This window comes from Guyanagaster necrorhizus (assembly GCF_019112545.1).
Source record: "Guyanagaster necrorhizus MCA 3950 unplaced genomic scaffold BT62scaffold_29, whole genome shotgun sequence".
NCBI classification, from domain to species: Eukaryota; Fungi; Basidiomycota; class Agaricomycetes; order Agaricales; family Physalacriaceae; genus Guyanagaster; species Guyanagaster necrorhizus.
In genome coordinates, this window is record NW_025064908.1 from 402,124 (window position 1) to 419,578 (window position 17,455).

At 48.7% G+C, this 17,455-nt stretch overlaps 7 protein-coding genes across 7 annotated transcripts; 5 read left to right on the forward strand and 2 right to left on the reverse strand.

The window, feature by feature from the left end:
• Positions 1-1,164: 1,164 nt before the first annotated feature.
• Positions 1,165-1,759, reverse strand: BT62DRAFT_936046 (uncharacterized protein). The gene is made up of 3 exons (XM_043187055.1): positions 1,511-1,759; positions 1,390-1,458; positions 1,165-1,329 (listed from the first exon to the last, which is right to left on the reverse strand). Exons 1-3 carry the CDS (start codon positions 1,691-1,693, stop codon positions 1,219-1,221), a joined length of 363 nt encoding a protein of 120 aa, XP_043035989.1. The 5' UTR covers positions 1,694-1,759; the 3' UTR covers positions 1,165-1,218.
• Positions 1,760-2,203: 444 nt separating this feature from the next.
• BT62DRAFT_936047 (Adenylosuccinate synthetase) lies at positions 2,204-4,236 on the forward strand. The gene is made up of 8 exons (XM_043187056.1): positions 2,204-2,441; positions 2,494-2,676; positions 2,731-2,826; positions 2,878-2,983; positions 3,036-3,222; positions 3,281-3,559; positions 3,609-3,831; positions 3,889-4,236. The coding sequence occupies exons 1-8, from the start codon at positions 2,435-2,437 to the stop codon at positions 4,095-4,097; spliced, it is 1,290 nt and encodes a 429-aa protein (XP_043035990.1). The 5' UTR covers positions 2,204-2,434; the 3' UTR covers positions 4,098-4,236.
• Positions 4,237-4,351: 115 nt separating this feature from the next.
• BT62DRAFT_384993 (uncharacterized protein) lies at positions 4,352-5,567 on the reverse strand. The gene is made up of 3 exons (XM_043180738.1): positions 5,490-5,567; positions 4,697-5,428; positions 4,352-4,638 (listed from the first exon to the last, which is right to left on the reverse strand). Exons 2-3 carry the CDS (start codon positions 5,424-5,426, stop codon positions 4,628-4,630), a joined length of 741 nt encoding a protein of 246 aa, XP_043035991.1. The 5' UTR covers positions 5,427-5,428; positions 5,490-5,567; the 3' UTR covers positions 4,352-4,627.
• A 796-nt stretch (positions 5,568-6,363) lies between these two features.
• BT62DRAFT_973714 (carbon-nitrogen hydrolase) lies at positions 6,364-7,507 on the forward strand (the record flags this gene model as incomplete). Its single annotated transcript, XM_043189123.1, has 3 exons — positions 6,364-6,405; positions 6,453-7,257; positions 7,317-7,507. The coding sequence occupies 3 exons, from the start codon at positions 6,364-6,366 to the stop codon at positions 7,448-7,450; spliced, it is 981 nt and encodes a 326-aa protein (XP_043035992.1). The 3' UTR covers positions 7,451-7,507.
• A 928-nt stretch (positions 7,508-8,435) lies between these two features.
• BT62DRAFT_973715 (uncharacterized protein) lies at positions 8,436-11,253 on the forward strand. Its single transcript, XM_043189124.1, has 11 exons — positions 8,436-9,134; positions 9,184-9,326; positions 9,378-9,473; positions 9,524-9,732; positions 9,780-9,909; positions 9,959-10,060; positions 10,115-10,168; positions 10,221-10,439; positions 10,488-10,630; positions 10,685-10,789; positions 10,839-11,253. The coding sequence occupies exons 1-11, from the start codon at positions 8,473-8,475 to the stop codon at positions 11,190-11,192; spliced, it is 2,217 nt and encodes a 738-aa protein (XP_043035993.1). The 5' UTR covers positions 8,436-8,472; the 3' UTR covers positions 11,193-11,253.
• Positions 11,254-11,564: 311 nt separating this feature from the next.
• Positions 11,565-14,045, forward strand: BT62DRAFT_905989 (uncharacterized protein; the record flags this gene model as incomplete). Its single annotated transcript, XM_043183620.1, has 7 exons — positions 11,565-11,717; positions 11,771-12,009; positions 12,062-12,313; positions 12,369-12,390; positions 12,649-13,055; positions 13,107-13,362; positions 13,416-14,045. 7 exons carry the CDS (start codon positions 11,565-11,567, stop codon positions 14,043-14,045), a joined length of 1,959 nt encoding a protein of 652 aa, XP_043035994.1.
• A 184-nt stretch (positions 14,046-14,229) lies between these two features.
• Positions 14,230-16,499, forward strand: BT62DRAFT_954863 (MFS general substrate transporter). The gene is made up of 13 exons (XM_043188323.1): positions 14,230-14,487; positions 14,551-14,573; positions 14,627-14,651; positions 14,704-14,759; positions 14,811-14,832; positions 14,887-15,054; positions 15,114-15,268; positions 15,316-15,506; positions 15,558-15,641; positions 15,694-15,741; positions 15,806-15,914; positions 15,978-16,165; positions 16,232-16,499. The coding sequence occupies exons 1-13, from the start codon at positions 14,290-14,292 to the stop codon at positions 16,309-16,311; spliced, it is 1,347 nt and encodes a 448-aa protein (XP_043035995.1). The 5' UTR covers positions 14,230-14,289; the 3' UTR covers positions 16,312-16,499.
• Positions 16,500-17,455: the final 956 nt, after the last annotated feature.

The following is a 17,455-nucleotide window of genomic DNA, read 5'->3' on the forward strand; positions in this document are numbered from 1 at the left end:
AGTTGGTGGTGAAACTGGCGAGTGGTGCTCATCCTCCTCATCACGAGTTCATTTTTCGTCGCTGTATGCTTGAATCGTAGGCACAGAGTGACGTTCGCTGTTCCGTTCTTTGAGCAAAGGCGTGCGACGCGACGCGATTGAGACTCACCTATGTCGTGGACCGTGCACGGTATTGGTTTAACATATGCGTTGCTCCGCCGTCGCCTTTATATCTTGACAGGATCCCACTGAAGTCCTGTTGACGTAGATGGATTTCTGCATCGCGATCGTCATTACACCACGTGCACGCGAAAATATTTGGTCTGGATATTTTCCTGTCACCGCGAAGAATCAACTTGGTCGTCGCCGAATGTCCATGTCAGTACCAGTACCAGTGCCAGTGGCCATCGTTGTTGTTGTTGGTCTTGGGGTTAGGGTTGCGGGCCGCTCAGAGCTTCCCAGGATCTTGACGTCGAGGCATCCATTGAACGACTTATCTTCATACGGATCGTTGAGTCTGGTTTACGAAGTGCGCTGCTGCCATCATCAATATTTTGTACGATCTCGTTGCTTCCCTTTCTACTTCTCCTCCCTGGTCTGTTATTCGTATCAGGGTCGCCAAGGTCTAGTAAAAATCGAGCAAAAAACGCATACTCCCCCAACACGCTCCGCAAACGGATAATGACATTTTGGCGGAGTCCGAGAAGAAGAAATAGGTCATCGTGGACAGGATGTCTGGTGGATATAGGTTCATAGACATCTTTCGTCTCTTTGCAATGCGGTCTTGGAACGAGAAGGAAGCCATGGTGAGGGAGACGTTCCAGCCTTGGACTCTTCTGCGCGATCAGCTGACACCGTGACTACACAATCAGAGGTCTCTGACTACTCAGCCTATATGCTTGTAGCATACGACTCGGGTTGCCATGCTGAGACTCTAACAGATGTGTGGGGCCTCGACCTCGCGAACGAAAATGAGACAATGAGGTAGTCGACAGACATCTTCCAGGCATATGAATTTGTCTTGGGCCCGGCTGGGTGTCGCTGCAACATCTTATAGAGATGTCAGAAAACAGCAGGGTAGGTAGGTGGGCAGACAACGCACTATGACACCCAAGGCTCGCCATTTATATGTCTTGAACGTTGAATACAAGATTCGTTGCTGGCATGACTTGTAGTGAAAATGCAGATGAATTTTCGTAAAAAAAAAAATACAGATGGTGAGTGGTCCAAAGGTAGTAATCATGATTTCTTGTCCGGCGGTTCGGGGGGTGGTACGCCCCACTCTGGGAGACCCTTCGGCCGCGGTACTCTCTTTTGTTCCCAGTCATCCTCGACCTCTGCATTCAGACGCTATGATACGGTAATCAGACACGCACGCACGCATACACCACGAATCCGACGGCCGCTCACATAGTACTCCTCCCGAATATCAAACTTTTTCCTGTTCTTCGACAATCCCAGCTCTTGTTCCTTCGAAACCTGAGAAATGATGATATAATACACCTATGGTGGGTAAGAGCAAAGTACTCGCCGCCTTGACTTTCTGGTCATGTAGGTCGTATCGTATTTGCGTAAAGGGGGTTATTGCAAAAGAGGCCCCGACCATGATTATAACGAAGGGAATGCCAAAGATGAGAGGATTCTTAGAAAATGTCTTGTTGGCGACGGCCTGCCATTTGGGCTGACTCAGTGGCTTCGATTCGAAGACCGGCATGTGGTCGTCGTCGTTGTCAAAGGTATGCGCGGAATCGTCGGCCGACGAGAACGTAGAGAGAATGTGATGGGAGACATGTGCCCGACCGGATCAGGCATTTCGGCAAGTGCTGAAGAGAATTACTAAAATTACTTGTGCCGGAATCTAACTCTTGCTGCATTAATTTTGTGGTACTCGAACTGCAAGACTTGGAACTGAGAAATAGAATGAAACTAGGAAGTTTTCTCTCTGGTGTATGCAGGCATATACAATGGGAAGAAAACACCGACGAAATTCCGTGCCGTCGCCGGCAACAGGCACTGGTGGTGATTCAGAACGTGAACTCAATAGTTGGCTAGTTAGAACTTGATAATTATCAACCTTATACATGTAATGTGTAGTTATGTAGCCTGAGCCGCTAATGTTTTCCTGAGATTTGTACAAATCAGTCTATGGTTAGGCTATGACTATGATGGGTGAACAAGGGAGGCAGTTGTTCAAAGTCAATGCTTAGATGTCTTGAGCCTATCTCTCGCCTTGTTTTGTCTTCATGCTGTCCCGAATTTCCCTGGAGACGTTTCTCCCAGTCGACTGAATCTTCTGTGGCCGAGTAAAATTTCGGCTGATCTCGGCTAATCAATTTCATCTTCTCCTTTTCTGTTCTTATATATATCCCATACTTTCATCGCTCTATCCTTATTCTGATATTATTCCCGTGGATAATATCTACCGTCGACTAGCTCTCGTTCCAGTAATACAGCTATGGGCGGTGAGTTGGTCAGTGCCGATGCGTACTGATGTCGCTGAATGAGGTTCTGCAGTTACGGTCGTCTTAGGAACGCAATGGGGCGACGAGGGTAAAGGCAAGCTCGTCGACATCCTCGCTGCCGACGCCGATATCTGTGCGCGAAGTGCTGGGGGGAACAACGCTGGGCATACTATCGTAGCCCCTATAGGACCAGAGAGGGTTCCGACGACCTTTGCATTCCATCTGCTACCCAGTGGCAAGTCATTTCCGGATATGCATAAAACACCAATTTGACGGAGATTCCTCCCAGGCTTGGTCAATCCCAAGTGCATAGGCCTCATTGGCTCCGGCGTAGTTGTTCATGTCCCTTCCTTCTTTGCTGAGCTCGACGCTCTCGAATCGCAAGGTAGCTGTTGTTCGTTTCTCGTTACAGCAACCTTACACGCTCTATGTCTAGGACTCAACTGCAGCAATCGTCTCTTCGTCTCGGATCGTGCCCATCTTGTATTTGATTTCCATCAGATCGTCGACGGCTTGAAGGAGGTCGAGCTCGGGAATTCGAGGTGAGAGTGTTTCCTCTTAGATCCTCACCGTGCTCAACGGCAGCTCGTTTAGCATCGGGACGACGAAGAAAGGGATAGGCCCGGCCTACTCTGGAAAAGCATCTCGGTCCGGTCTTCGAGTACACCATCTCTTTGACCAAGAAACGTTTGCTCAAAAGTTCAGGAAGCTTGTTGAAGGTCGCTTTAAGCGTTACGGGCATTTCGAATATGATACGGAAGGCGAAATCGAGCGGTACAAGGTATGTATACTATAACCGCTTTGTATCGCCCACCACTGATAACCATCTATCAATACAGGAACTCGCCGCCCGACTGAAGCCCTTCGTCGTTGACAGCGTTGTCTACCTTCACCAAGCCATTGCTTCGGGAAAGAGGGTCCTCGTTGAAGGCGCAAATGCTCTGATGCTTGATCTGGACTATGGAACATACCCGTTCGTCACCTCGTCCAACACAACCATCGGGGGTGTATGCACTGGCCTCGGACTCCCTCCCAAACTGATTGGGCATACCATCGGTGTCACCAAGGCATACACGACCCGCGTAGGTGGCGGACCCTTTCCAACAGAACAACTCAATGTGAGTCGCGCTTTTTGGGGATCTTTTCATGTCGCTCATGCGGGATCAGGATGTCGGTGTGCACCTCCAAGAAGTCGGTTGTGAATACGGTGTCACCACTGGCCGTAGGCGCCGCTGCGGATGGCTTGATCTTGTCGTGATGAAGCACTCGTGTTTGATCAACGGATACGATCGCCTCAACTTGACTAAGCTCGACATCCTTGACGATCTACCCGAGATCAAGGTTGCGGTGAAATATGCTGTCGACGGCAAAGCTCTGGAAGGCTTCCCAGGTAGGTGCACGACGATCGGGGAATTGTTATTGGGCGGCTGACCTTGCCTGTTAACAGCGGACTTGGAGCTCCTCGCCGATGTCGAGGTGGTGTATGTCACGTTTCCTGGCTGGAAGACGCCGATTACATCTGCGACGTCATATGAGTCTCTGCCTGAGAACTGCAAGAAGTATGTCGAGTTTATCGAGTCTTTCTTGAATGTGCCGATAGAGTGGATTGGTGTGGGTCCCGGAAGAGAGAGCATGATACAGAAAGTAATACAGTAGATGTCCAACGTGTGTGTGTGTAGAAGGTAAAGATAAGAAGATATTGCTACATCCCGTCAAATCGAGACTACCGTCGTAATTAGAGAATAAATACTGCCTTCATAGCTGGAAAGCATCATAATCCACTTGATCAACAACCTCCACTGTGAAGAGTGATCCTCGACTCTGAAGATACGTGCAACTATCCTCAATCACTCTCTTCGGATGAAAAATGGTTCCTTCAGGATGACCAGAGATACCGTTAACGACCACGCGAAACAGCTCCAACGCAGACATGCGTGGATGTGATAACAAGCTATCCAATGCCGCCCACGCCATTATATCTGCCTCGGTGAGATGATCTCCATGTCTCTGATACACCGTATAAATAACGGTAATGTGTCGGATGGACGATATTCGCCCGGGATCCGACGACAGGCAGGAAACGAGCCAACGTAGTAGAGAAACGTGGGTGTAAGGTTGCAAGCATATCATATTCATCACGATCGTATGAAGATGCAAGAGCGGGACGGGATCAGGCAGAGTGTGTCCTACATAATCAAAAAAAAAAAAAACTGTCAATATCGATAAAGCAGGACGAATAAAGAGGAGGAGCATACCATATTGGAGGTTACGAAGACGCAAAACGCGAAGCGAGGGGAGCGACAGCAGCTTTTGAAAGTGAGGAACGGCGTCATCCTCGGGACAGCCGATGGTAAAGAGGGTATGGAGCTCCGTCAGAGCTCCCAACGCCCCCCCTGCCATGGCTTTGAGTATCCCATGATCGACATCGTCTAGCTTGATCTTCAATGTCTCCATCGTGCAGGACCTCTCAGGGACTGCTGCAAATTCCGCATCGGCGGTCGCAAGGGCATGAACCTCGGACATCTCCAAGTTCCGCATCTCGGGAAAACATCGATTCATCAACGTACAGAAAATCGAGACGTCGAGAAACGTCGTAAAGGACAGGACGACAGATCTGATGGGGATCTTCGACAGTGCGTCTGCAACTTTGGGGAGACTGGACACTTGAGAGTGGCGGAGCTCGATTATTCTCAGATTGGTTAAGGACTTCAAGATCGCCATCGCGTAGCGATCCTCGGAGAAGGCGATGTTGAAGATGGTGAGGTCCTTGACATAGCCTGGGATGTGAGGCGATGAGCGGGTCAACCGGTGGAATTTGGCGCTGAGCGTCCCCCCCGCGAGATCGATGTGTCGAAAAAGATGCAGACGTGTCTGGAAAGAGAACGAACGGCTGACAAGCGAGCAGGACGTCAGAGACAGGTGATCATCTTGCAATTCGTCGATGATCGTATTGATAAGCTCTTGTGGGGCGGGGAATTGGGACATGACTGGATTTTTTTTTCCTTTCAGATTTATATAGAATGTATAACGTGTGAGGATGATATGTACCTAGATTCTTTTGTGCGCGAGGTTGCTCTTGGTCATGGGCCTGGGTGGAGGCAAGTCGCGATGATCGCCGGGCCGAAGCGACGACGCGTTGGCCACGTGCTGCTTTATACGTAAACGAAATTTAACGTCAGAATTAATAAGGGAATTCAAAGCTGCTGATTTCCCCCTCTGATTTTACGGTTAAAATGATATTCCTTTGGCTGATATTTACGTCATGCGCTCAGAGACTTAAATTTGACCAAGCTCGAGCAGATGCCGCCTGCACCCGGTGAAGATTAGCAGCCAAATTGGAACTCCGCGTGCGTGCGAGCGATGTCGGTGCATTCGCCGAACTGAACAAAAATCACAGCGAAATTCATTTTACACATCAAACATTGAACCCTTATTGAACAAATTTTGATGCCTATTTATTGTTTCGAATAGCCAGAAGTTGGCCCCAGTGAATTTTCTTGGCATTGGGACCTCCGCCGCCTCCTTGTGTTCAATAAATCTAGTCGGCTACATCTACCGTCGGATTATTCTTATGTTGCACATTTATCATTGTTTTGACCATGTAGTTACTCAAGGCTACCTCCTTGTATGCGCTCCTACCTTGACTAGCATTAAGTAAGCCTCGGCACAATCCGCCGCGATCGCAGGCATGCCTTTTTGCTCTCGAACCTCATTCTCTTACACTCATCGTCGTTACTCCCGTGGTTGGCCCCTAACATCCGGGAGTTAAATACTCTCTAATAATTCCACCGATAATTTGTGCAAAAAAAAAACACTACGAGAAATACGTGCCGTGTTTTCATCCATATTTTTTACCTGTAATTTTGTCCGTATTTGGTCAAAAAACAGATGAAGTCACGCCCGAATGCAGGCTGTTAGACTTATGCCCCGTCTTCGCATCGCGGTGATACAATTTGCACCCAAGGTCCGTATAATTCTCTACGGTATGCTACCTGACACACACACCCTCAGCTAGGCCAAGTGGCCGCCAATATTGCGACGGTTAATAAGCTATGTCGCGATATCAAACCTTACTCCATCGACCTTTTGTGTCTACCGGAGATGAGCTTCACTGGATACGTCTTTCCTAATGCGCTTGCTATCTCTCCATTCCTGGAACATCCCCTCACTGGGCCCACGTCGATGTGGTGTGCAGAAATAGCACGTAGGCTGGGATGCTACGTTATCGCTGGGTATCCTGAGCTGCTAGCTGAAGATGAATCGCGTTCGGTAGTAGACGATGAAGGAGCTGAAAGTGTCGGTGCGAACAGCGCGACGGTGTATGGACCCAATGGGGTCCATGTCGTGGGGTATCGCAAGACCAACCTCTTTATAACTGACCGAACATGGGCGAAACCCGGTACAGGGTTCGCAACGTTCCCGCTAACATTTCCCTACACTCCTCCTGATTCCGAGGTACCTGCTGTACCCTCTACTACCCTCACGGTGTCTTTAGGAATATGCATGGACTTGAATCCCCATCCTCCCAATTTAGGGGATGAATACGAGATGGCATCGTATTGCCAATCCACCCACTCGGATGTTCTTATACTTCTTAATGCCTGGCTGGATACCTCGATGGAGGGCAATCCGGCATCGGAGGGTATCGAAGTCGATGAGGAGGGCGAGCGTGATGCTATGGAGCCGGACTGGCAGACGGTTCGCTTCTGGACGGGGCGGCTGCGGCCGCTATGGGACGCTTCTGCCTCCACCGCATCTGACTCGCATTTACGGACTACGTGCGTGGTAGTGTGCAACCGGACTGGTCTAGAAAATGGTATAGCCTTCTTTACATGTAGTCCCGATTTATTCATATTTCATCTCTCCCTCCGATAGACCGACTTTTCGCAGGTTCATCTGCTCTCTTTCGGATGAAACCGGGATTTCCTGTGAGGCCACATCTACTCGATGTCATGGGATGTAGGGAAGAAGGTGTGAGATTTTGGGACGTGGAGATTGGATCAGCATAATAGGAGTAACTGGATAGTTGCATGACAATAATGACACCATGATTTCATCTTGTGTTCATGTGGGTGCTTTCTTCTTTGCATTCAAGATGCCTCTCCGGGTAATCTACTTGCATTTCGTCAACCTCCGACTGTTGATGGCCGGGGCACGCGTGAGAAGTAACAAGATTTTAGTTGAAGTTCGAGGTCCGATTTTGTTTCGTTGCCTTCTCGCTATAAAATTACTGCCACAATAAGTAATAGGGCACGAGCTTCATCGAACGGTCTTTTTCCTTCCGGTATATCATCCGTATGTTCAATCTGGTTAGTGTTTACTGGACCATGTGAACTAAGAAATCAGATGGGAAAATCGAAAAGGCAAGCCGCTGGAAGAAGGGGGGCAGTATTCACCTGCTAAATATAAAGTGCAGAGCCTTGTGACTAAAAGTAACTTTGGTTTTAAGCAAGTCACACAGAAGTAAAGAATATACCTCGTTCTAAGTATATCAAGAAGTGTACAAAGGAGTAGTCTCTTGCCACTGTGTTCAGTCGAAGAATCATACCACAGCTTTGGTAATGACGCGCCATTACCCTAGCTCTTCGAAAGATAAAAAGTTGCTGTAGAGCTTTATGGCTAAAATAAAGCAGATAAGATCAATTCCCAACATGCGGAACCAAGTCCAAACTCGGCATGTACGGCTGCTCGATTGGTAATAGTTGCACACAAAGAAATGACAGCTTTCCCTTAAATAAAATAAGTCAACTAAACTTCACCCGCCAAAAAGCATGTCGATGAAAGAGGTACATTCAAAGAGTGTTAGATGAAAGTACTGTCGATGGAGGGAAGTGGAAGAAGTTGAATTTGGGCAAGGATAGCAACGATTAATTGGACGATCGTAATTTCGGTGCTTTCCATGTAACAGTAGTGGTCTCATGCAGATCAGCTCTGAGGTTCAGAACAGGATTTGTCTGCATTCCGAATCCACTGACACGAAATCGGATCTACGGTCCGAGAAGTTAATCCTAACCCTATTACTACCCTCATTATGAGTCGGCAACTCCGTCCTCGAAAAGCGCGCCCGAGCTACAGCGCTCTTGCTGGTCTCGACGATACAGATGGAAACGGTGCTGGGCCATCCATTGTCGACCTTGACGATGCTTCAAGTGGCAGCGACTTTGCACCAGGAAACGACACCAAAGATGCCAAAGAGGACGAAACAGATGACCTCGACGAAGAGGATGAGGACGACATGGACGTCGACCTCGCAGAACCAGAGCCAGTTAAGCCAAAGGCGAAAACGAAAACAAAATCTGGGGATTTCGTCGTTAAGCCCCAAAATGTTCTTCGCGCGGCTGGTGGGTCCAGACGGCAGATGTACGTCCTTCCGACGCCCAGCGTGAATCACCGACACCGAGCAGTTCCGTTGTATGCTCATGATGGAAAAGTTGAACGTCTAGTGACTCGCCCAAATCCCTTCGTGGAGACGCAAACGACGTTGACCAATAATTTTACCCAAAACGCCAGGATCACTGACCATGTCAGTAAGGCTTGGGGCTACAACGTCGGTGCTGGACCGCTGTGGGAGCTTGTTGAGGACAGAGGGTGGTTCAAAGAGGGCGCTGCTGATGCTGAGGTCGAAGCCTACAGACGACCAATTGTGCATCGCAACGTGAAGGTGAAGAGTGACCTGCAGATCCTAAGCAAAGAGTACGTTGCTTCACACCTTTGCTTTGGTCGTGAACATAACCTTCGGTAGGGAAGCATCTCCGTACCTTCCTTCTGATACTACAATGACCGAAGACGGCGCCTTAAAGCCTCCTCCCCCCATTCCTTGTTTCTTTGGCCCGTTTGATTCTCAAACTCGCGTCGAAATGGCTCTGTACGAGACGCAAAAAATCGGCAGGTCATTTCATGGACTATCTTCTAAGATACTCTAACATATTCGTGTAGCCGAATTCATCCCCGAAAGTAAATCCTACGTGTTCAATCCCGGGGCGCCTGCGTGGGGTCTTGATTGGTGCCCAATCCATCTAGATGACCGACGAGGTTAGAGCAAATGCTGAATTTTCCCTTGGTTTATCTCGAACCAGACGTAGGCCGTCAATACAAACAGTATCTGGCTGTTGCTCCTTTTCCTACAAGTGATCATTCGCCTGAAATTGGTGTTCGCGAACCTCGTCCATCATATGCCTGCATCCAAATTTGGTGTTTGGATCTCGAAGGATTGAGCTGCGAGCTCGTCGTCTGCATTGACTCTGGACCAGCGTACGAGTTGAGGTGGTGTCCTCTTCCATCGCATGACGCTGTACGTGGCTTAATTTTTCCCTTGAGCCACCTTTGACAGATCCTCAGATATCTGGCAGCGACTCGAAACCGAAAAAACTGGGATTGCTTGCCGGGACATTCGAGGACGGATCTTTCTCGGTGTTTGCAATACCGGATCCAGGCGACTTTGAGCGCAATGGTTCAGATCCTGTTTTCGGTATATCAATTTCTTCTCCTCCGCTCTCGCTGATATGTTATATCTGTAGTTCGCATTTCTCAGCCTGTGTTACGTATTGAATTGGCTGAGACTGCTTGCTGGTCCTTTGATTGGGCCAACAGTGAAGTCGTCGCTATCGGAACGGCAAATGGTGAGATTTGCATCGTCTCCGAGCCGATGTGACCACTGACTTACCTGCACAAAGGTATCATAGCCGTATACAATATCGGGGCTGCTCTCAAATCTATGGATGGCCCTAGTACGGTTTTCTGATAATATACTAATGGTCTTCCTAATGATACCGTATCCAGATAGCGCTCCCATCACCGGCCTCCTTCCTACGCACTACATTTCCGTCCACCAATCTGCGATCCGCGCATTGGCGTGGATACGGGCACCACCGTGTGCACCTTCGGGCGCGCCATGCACTGATCAAGACCCCACCGTCATCGCCAGCGGTGGATATGATGGAATGGAATGTATGACGGATACACGCGATGGTCGAGGATCGGTGATGAATCGCACAAGAGGTAAACTGTGCCAGCTCTTCTGTTCATGTTTATCTGATTGAATGCTAGATGTCATTAACACGATGGCGTTCTCACCTTTTGCTGGAGGTCCGATTACGATTGACCATGAGAACATTGTGAAAGCGTACTCTGCGTCACCTAGTATGCTTGGGAGGGGACATACACTGATGGAACCTCAAGGACCTGTTTGGGTTCGTCCCATACCGTTCTGTAGGCTCGCTTATGACTCACGCTCCTCGTATCAGTGCTTGAGTGCATCGGACTATCATCCACAACTGGCCGTGGCTTCGGCTGATGGAGCATGTTCAACAACGAATATGTTAAGGTCCACGCGGAGAGGTGGCACGGTCGTACGTCATCCTGCAGCCTCTCTGGTCGCTGACAATTTATTTCCCGCAGCCCTTCTTCGTTCACAGGATATACCAGCTGGACTATAGTCGGAAATCAAAAGAGTACCGCATGCTGGAGCGCTTCCTTCCGCAAGAGACCGTCGATAGGACAAAGAATCCGGGCAGCACGAGTATGGGATCGTGGCCTCGGCAGGTCGGTATTCATCGTGTCGTATGGAATGAAGGGAACGGGCTGGCATCAGCGGGGATGCTGGCTTCTGCGACAGGCTCGGGGCTTTGTAGAATTGATTTCTTGGAAGGGAGGTGGATGAAGGGTAAGATACCTTATAATGGTATTGAGAATATCAGGGGAGAGGATGAGGAGAGGATGGAGGGTGATGGGGATTCAGATGATTCTTCGTGATTGCTCTTTACTTCTGAGTCTGTTTAGATATTTTTTGGCAATTTATTTTGCTTTGAGACTTACTAAGCAAACACCACCACATACTGCCGGCTCCGACTTTCAGAATCAAATGAAATACATGCTCATCGAACTTCTTTTTGTTCTCCCACTACCTCTCGAATAATTTCTGAAATGTCTTCAACTGTCACGACGCACGTTCATACTGCCTCAGGAGGAGCAAAAGCTCGCAGGCGCCAGCGAGGCCGTGGAGGAAACATCAGAGGGAAATCGCAAAATGCAGATACGAACGGCGACAGTGAACCTGGACCTGCGGTAGTGAAGCAAATGGGCGAAGAAACAGCACCCGAGCACGGAAAGTCAAACGAGTTTTCAATGCGAGAAGAGATTGGCGATGATGCTGTATGCTGGATTTGTGCAGAACCGGTCAAGTATTATTCGGTATCGCAGTGCAATCATCGCACCTGCCATGTCTGCGCCTTGCGCCTTAGAGCGCTTTATAAAAAGAATGACTGTACTTTTTGCAAGGTACGATTTTCTACACGTTTCCTGGCTGTCTACATATCTCGCATCGACTCTAGGAGCCTCAGTCGTCAGTCATCTTCACAACATCTGAAGATGCGCCGTTCTTGTCCTTTACGGATGAATCTACCCCTTATGCGGACACCCCACTATCAATATTATTCGAGACGGAGGAAATGATGCAGGAGTCGCTCATTCTTCTTCGCTCTAATTGCCCAGAGGGGGACTGCGACTTTATTGCAAAGGGATGGGCGGATCTTAAGCTGCATGTCCGTGCGACGCATAATAAATTGATGTGGTATGTCCTTTCTTGACGGTTACGATGGCTGCCTTTTCATACTTCACTTCAGCGATCTTTGTTTACGATCCAAAAAGGTCTTTGCCCACGAGCATGCTTTATACACCTACCCACAACTGGCAGCGCACCTTCCGTCGATGAATTGTCGAGCTAAGGCCCCACCTAATCAAATTGAAGGCGGCGTACATCCATTGTGTCAGTTTTGCCGCGAATGTTTCTTTGATGATGATGAACTGTTCCCGCATATGCGAGAGCGACACGAAGAATGCTTCATATGTAAGAGAAATGGCATCAGAGACCAATAGTGAGACCCCATTCTTTTTTTTCCCCAAGCAGTGGGTTTACTTTCTTTTTTGTAGCTTCCAGAACTACGAGACTCTGGTCAGTAATCTATTTACTCCTGGTAAGCGGCTATTTCAGGTCAGACAAGAACCTGGGAAAGTGGGCGGATAACTGATGAAATTCTGATCAAGGCTTTCGACCACCGAAATTCCTTTTCTGTGGTCAAAAGCCTGGGTCAAAATGTCACCTGTGTTCCAACCAATTCTTTCCCTTGCATTTTGACCGACACGAATTAGTCGTCTGCCAGGAGTGTGGCCGTTTACATCGTTGTCAATGCGCCGCTAACCGGTTCTACAGGAGAGTCATTTTAATAATGCTCATCATCCCTGCATGCAGAGCGCCTGTCTAGCTCAGAAATTCGTCGTGTTTAACACGCCTCTTGATCTTAAGGCTCATATGGTTGAGGAGCATGGTGCTGATATGAGTTCTCGGGACAAGAAGGACGCCCGGCGGGTACCTGCTGAGTTTGAGTTTGAGGATACACCTGGTAGAAGAGGTGGAGGCCGGAGAGACCGAGAACATGAAAGGGACTCTTCCGTGCCTGGTCCGTCCAGGCCACCAGGTGGAGGGAGAAGACGAGAAGGATTCGGTGCGAGCTTGACGAGTGGAAATGGGAGCAACACGTCACTTCCTACACCACCGGTGGTAAGCCGACGCTCTTCTCCGTCTCCTAATCGTGAGCCTGTCGATCCTGCTGTCTTAGAGTATGCGATTTTGCTTCGTTTTCCGTGCATTTCTCATTTTGGACATCTCAGGAAACACACGGCGTTTCTCTCTCGTCTGCAAAGTTTTGCACCCAATCCTACCACAGCTATACCAGCTGTGAAGGCCGCGATCCGAGGGTACCGTGCATCAGAGTCGAGCGCCAAAGATTTGATTTCAACGATATGGACTGTGTTGGACTGCCACCTTGAGTACACCGCGAGCATCGTCAACGGATTCGTTGACCTTCTGGAAGAAGATGAGAAAAAGCAAGACGTTCTGAGGTCATGGAAGGGCTTCGAGATTGAAGTGATCGATCTTGTTCATTTTTTCTTGATGTCTTCCTAATTAAATGATTGTAGCAACGTCGTCAATTTCCGGACCTTGTTCCTTCCTCGGTGGGCAATGAATACGCCGGGATTACATCTGGCCGTGTATTGAATGCCAAACACTCGACTGGCTCGCGTTCTTCCCAGCAGTCGTCGCGGCAAGTGCTCGATCGTGTGGCCCGGACAGCCTTGTCTTCAACCGCTGTGTCGGCCCCGGCGGCTGTTGCAAAATTCCCTCCTCTATCGTCACAATCGGTCTCATCCTCTTCTTCCGCGTTCCGTCAGACTCAGCACAAGACCCCGTGGTCTCCTAGCAGTGCGCCAGGCTCCCGCGGGCCCACGCTCATATCCAGACCTCCTCCTGGTTTATCATCAACCAAAGCATCCCGACCTCCGCCTCCTGAACTGAACGAAGCAACGTTCCCTGGGTTGCCAAGCGCGGCTCCGAGGGCCATACCACCTATGGGCGGCAACACGTCATTGAGAAACATCTTGGGTGCCTCAACACCACCACCTCAGACCGTCTGGAATGCCACCTCGAGTTCTAGTGTTCTTGATCCCACCCCCGAGGGATCAGCACCAAAGGGGAAGAAAAATAAGGGAAAGCAGAAGCAAGCTCTGTTCACCCTGGGTACATTCCCTACGCGATTATCCTTCTCTTAGATCATTAGACCCCGAGTATATGTTGGTGTGAACTTGTACATCTGTCTGGCTGCGATGATAGACAATCCCGATGCTTGTACCTTTCAATGATACTTACGTGTCCCGAATTTTTGGACCCGCATCGGAAGGTGCTTACGCAAATTCATATCAAAATCAGAAGCCTTGACTCGAAGGCAGAAACTTTAATAGATCTGGAGATGGTGGTGATTGGTCGCGGTACTCTTTCTTTTGACGACTCTGCTCAATGGCCAGCACGTGCAATCCCGTTACCCTATTGCAAGGCTCTGTAGACGAAAAGACCATAGATGAAGCTCATGCAGGAGGAGGCAAATCTTTCGTAGGACAGCAAGGAGACAAAAACAACGAAGACGCCGATGTACAGGCGGCCTTTGCGGCAGATTACCCTGACGGCGGATGGAGGGCGTGGCTGGTTGTGGTCGGGGTAGGCGCATTTGTTTTTGTTGGTATACCTTTACTTTAAAGGGCTGATCGTAAAAATCCCTAGGCAATGTGCAGCTTATTTTCTACGTGAGCTTTTGGGATGTCATCGTGCGGGCGCTTTTTTTCATTCCAATAACAAGTTTCGGTTATGTAAATACATGGGGTGTGAGTGATTCTTCTGAACTTGGATTCATCGTAGAATCTATGTCTCTTGCAGGTGTTTCAAGCGTACTACGAGGAGAGCCTTTTGTCGCAGTCTAGTGCCTCTGCAATGTATGCACTAGTTCCCTCCAATTCGCCACGCTAATAATAACATGAATTCAGCGCGTGGATAGGATCCATACAGGTATTCTTTTTATCTACCTGGCGAATAGAGAAATTAAACTCGTCGGCATGCCAGTATTCTCTCGTATTCTTGCCTGGTTTAGTCACCGGTCGAATGTTCGATATTGGGTATTTCAAGATACCATATCTTCTCTCTAGTATTCTTCTTGTGGCGGCAACATTTCTCGTAGGTGAATGCACCAAATACTGGCAGTTTCTACTCTGTCAAGGATTTGCCATCGGAGTGAGTACGTTCCTGTGTCTTCCGTCTCTATTTTTGATAGATACTGAATTGCGTAACAGCTTTCATGTGGAGCGATATTTGGTCCGACGAACAGTATCATTGGACATTGGTTCCGCCGAAAGAGGGGCCTTGCTATGGGTTTAACAACTTGTGGCTCCTCTGTCGGGGGTACTATATTCCCAATTGTCGCACGCAAACTTATATCCGCCGTGGGGTAAGTTGCCTCGTGCTGTATTCTCCTCGCTAACCTGTCATTGACAGATTTCCATGGACCATGCGGATCATCGGGTTCATACTCATATTGAGTACGGGTATATCAAACTTGACTCTAGAACGACGGCTCCCTCCTACACGTGTCAAGGGTGGACTTGCAAACTTCAGTGCTTTCAAGAGTGTCCCATACACTATTTATTGCATTTCAGGTTTTACGACGTTCCTTGGTCTATACACTGGTAAGTGTTTCACGACTGTCCATCCCTTACGAATATACTGAGTTCCTCAAGTCTTGACATACATCGATATCAGTTCGATAGCTGTTGGCATCTCTCCTGATTTTTCTTTCTATTTAATCTCCATCGCCAATGCTGGTACGCATCTCTCTTCTCTGTATTGAATTGATTCTGACCCCTAAAAAATCAGCATCAGGTTTGGGTCGTATAGTTGCCGGCATTCTCACAGACAAGTTTGGTTCGTTCGTCCGCACCGTTGATTGATCTCTTCCACTTACTCCTTCTGATTCCCTCAAAACTAGGCGCTGTGAATTATATGGCCCCCGTAACTCTCGCAGCCGGCATCTTGACATACGCCTGGCCATTTGCACGAGACAAGCCTTCTATCATTGTTATTACCACACTTTACGGGTACGTCCATCTCATCTTATCAATGGCTTGAGAAACAGCCCCTTTGACATCGGCCCTTTCTAGCTTTACCAACGGTGCTTACATTTCTTCGTTCTCGATACCTATTTTTGAGCTCGGTGATATGGGCGACCTGGGACGAAGACTGGGAATGGCCATGAGCATCGCTGCGTCTGGTGCGTTAGCTGGACCTCCGATTTCCGGCGCGATATACAGTGCAACGGGGGGATTTGAAGCGGTCGGGTATTATGCAGGTGATTCGTTCGGTGTATCTCCCTCCTTAGCTTGTCGGGTTTTTCTAATTGATGGATACGATGCAGGAAGCACCATAGTTCTTACCGTGGTGCTGTTGCTTGTAGTCCGTCACTTAGTCCTCGGAAGGTTGGTGGGAAAGTTCTAAGTAAGTACGACATTACGGGGCGGCTTCCCTCTCAGAATCACGGCTACTTCCGCTGCTTTTTTCTCACGTTGTCATGAAATCAGCTATGCACGTAAATTATATTGGCATTGGCGAAGGCGCATCAAAGGACCAGATGTATCTATATCATTCACTGCAGATTCAGATGCAATTAGACGAGTTGATGTGACATACCTAGATGGACTGGACTGGACTGGCAGACGATCATCCTAACAGAAGCGGTTCATGAGTTGGCAGGTACACCGGGTAAAGCTTTACAAGAAGTACTCTGTTGGTGAAAGAACTGCCGTCTTAGGACACTTTTTTTTTTTTTCCCGCATCGCATGACTGGGAGCTGTAAAACACAAAAAGGGCCGCTCCGCTCGCCTACCAGGATCAAGCCGAGCCGTGATGTGCGGGGAATTCGACATCAGGTACAGTGCTATTGTTGAAAACCCAAGGGACGATCAGCAGCATTCAGGGCAGGACCAGGACACAATCATGACCACCTGCCTATAAACGGAGGGAGTGCTTCGATGTCCTTAGGTGACTTTCAACCTGGCGGATGAGGTAGAGGTACTCGAATGCCCCAGGGTCCAAGTTTCCATCTCATGTTCCATGGCCCCGGCCCCTTTCGAACTGGGATCTGGATGATCTGGAAGAGCGTTCGTAGTACTGAAATGAGCTTCATCCATCTATACGAAGCGCAAGATGTTATTTACTTACTGATCTGGTCCGATCAACGATTGATTGTCAATGGCACGCGATGCGGTCCTTTGATCTCTCGGGGAGTGCTTTTCATCGGTATATCGTTATCTAGCAAGCAAGGTAGGTAGGTAGGTAGGCCTCAGATATCTCCAAAACGAAACATTGCACAATTCAACATAAAGACATTCTACGCCGCCGGTAGTGATGTGATAATCTGTAAAAAAAAACCGAAATATCGAGGATAAGTTCAGCTCGGAGGCGGAGGTGGCGGCGGCGGCGGCTACCTCGACCCTTTTTGATCAAGACTTTGCTGGCCCTTGAATCGTTTCCCACAGCCAAGTATGCCTTTGCCTTTTGCATCGGGCTTTTTTGTAGATCGAATTTTCGATATTAAGATATCTCCAACTGCATCGCATAATTTTTAGTTCGATTTTGAAAG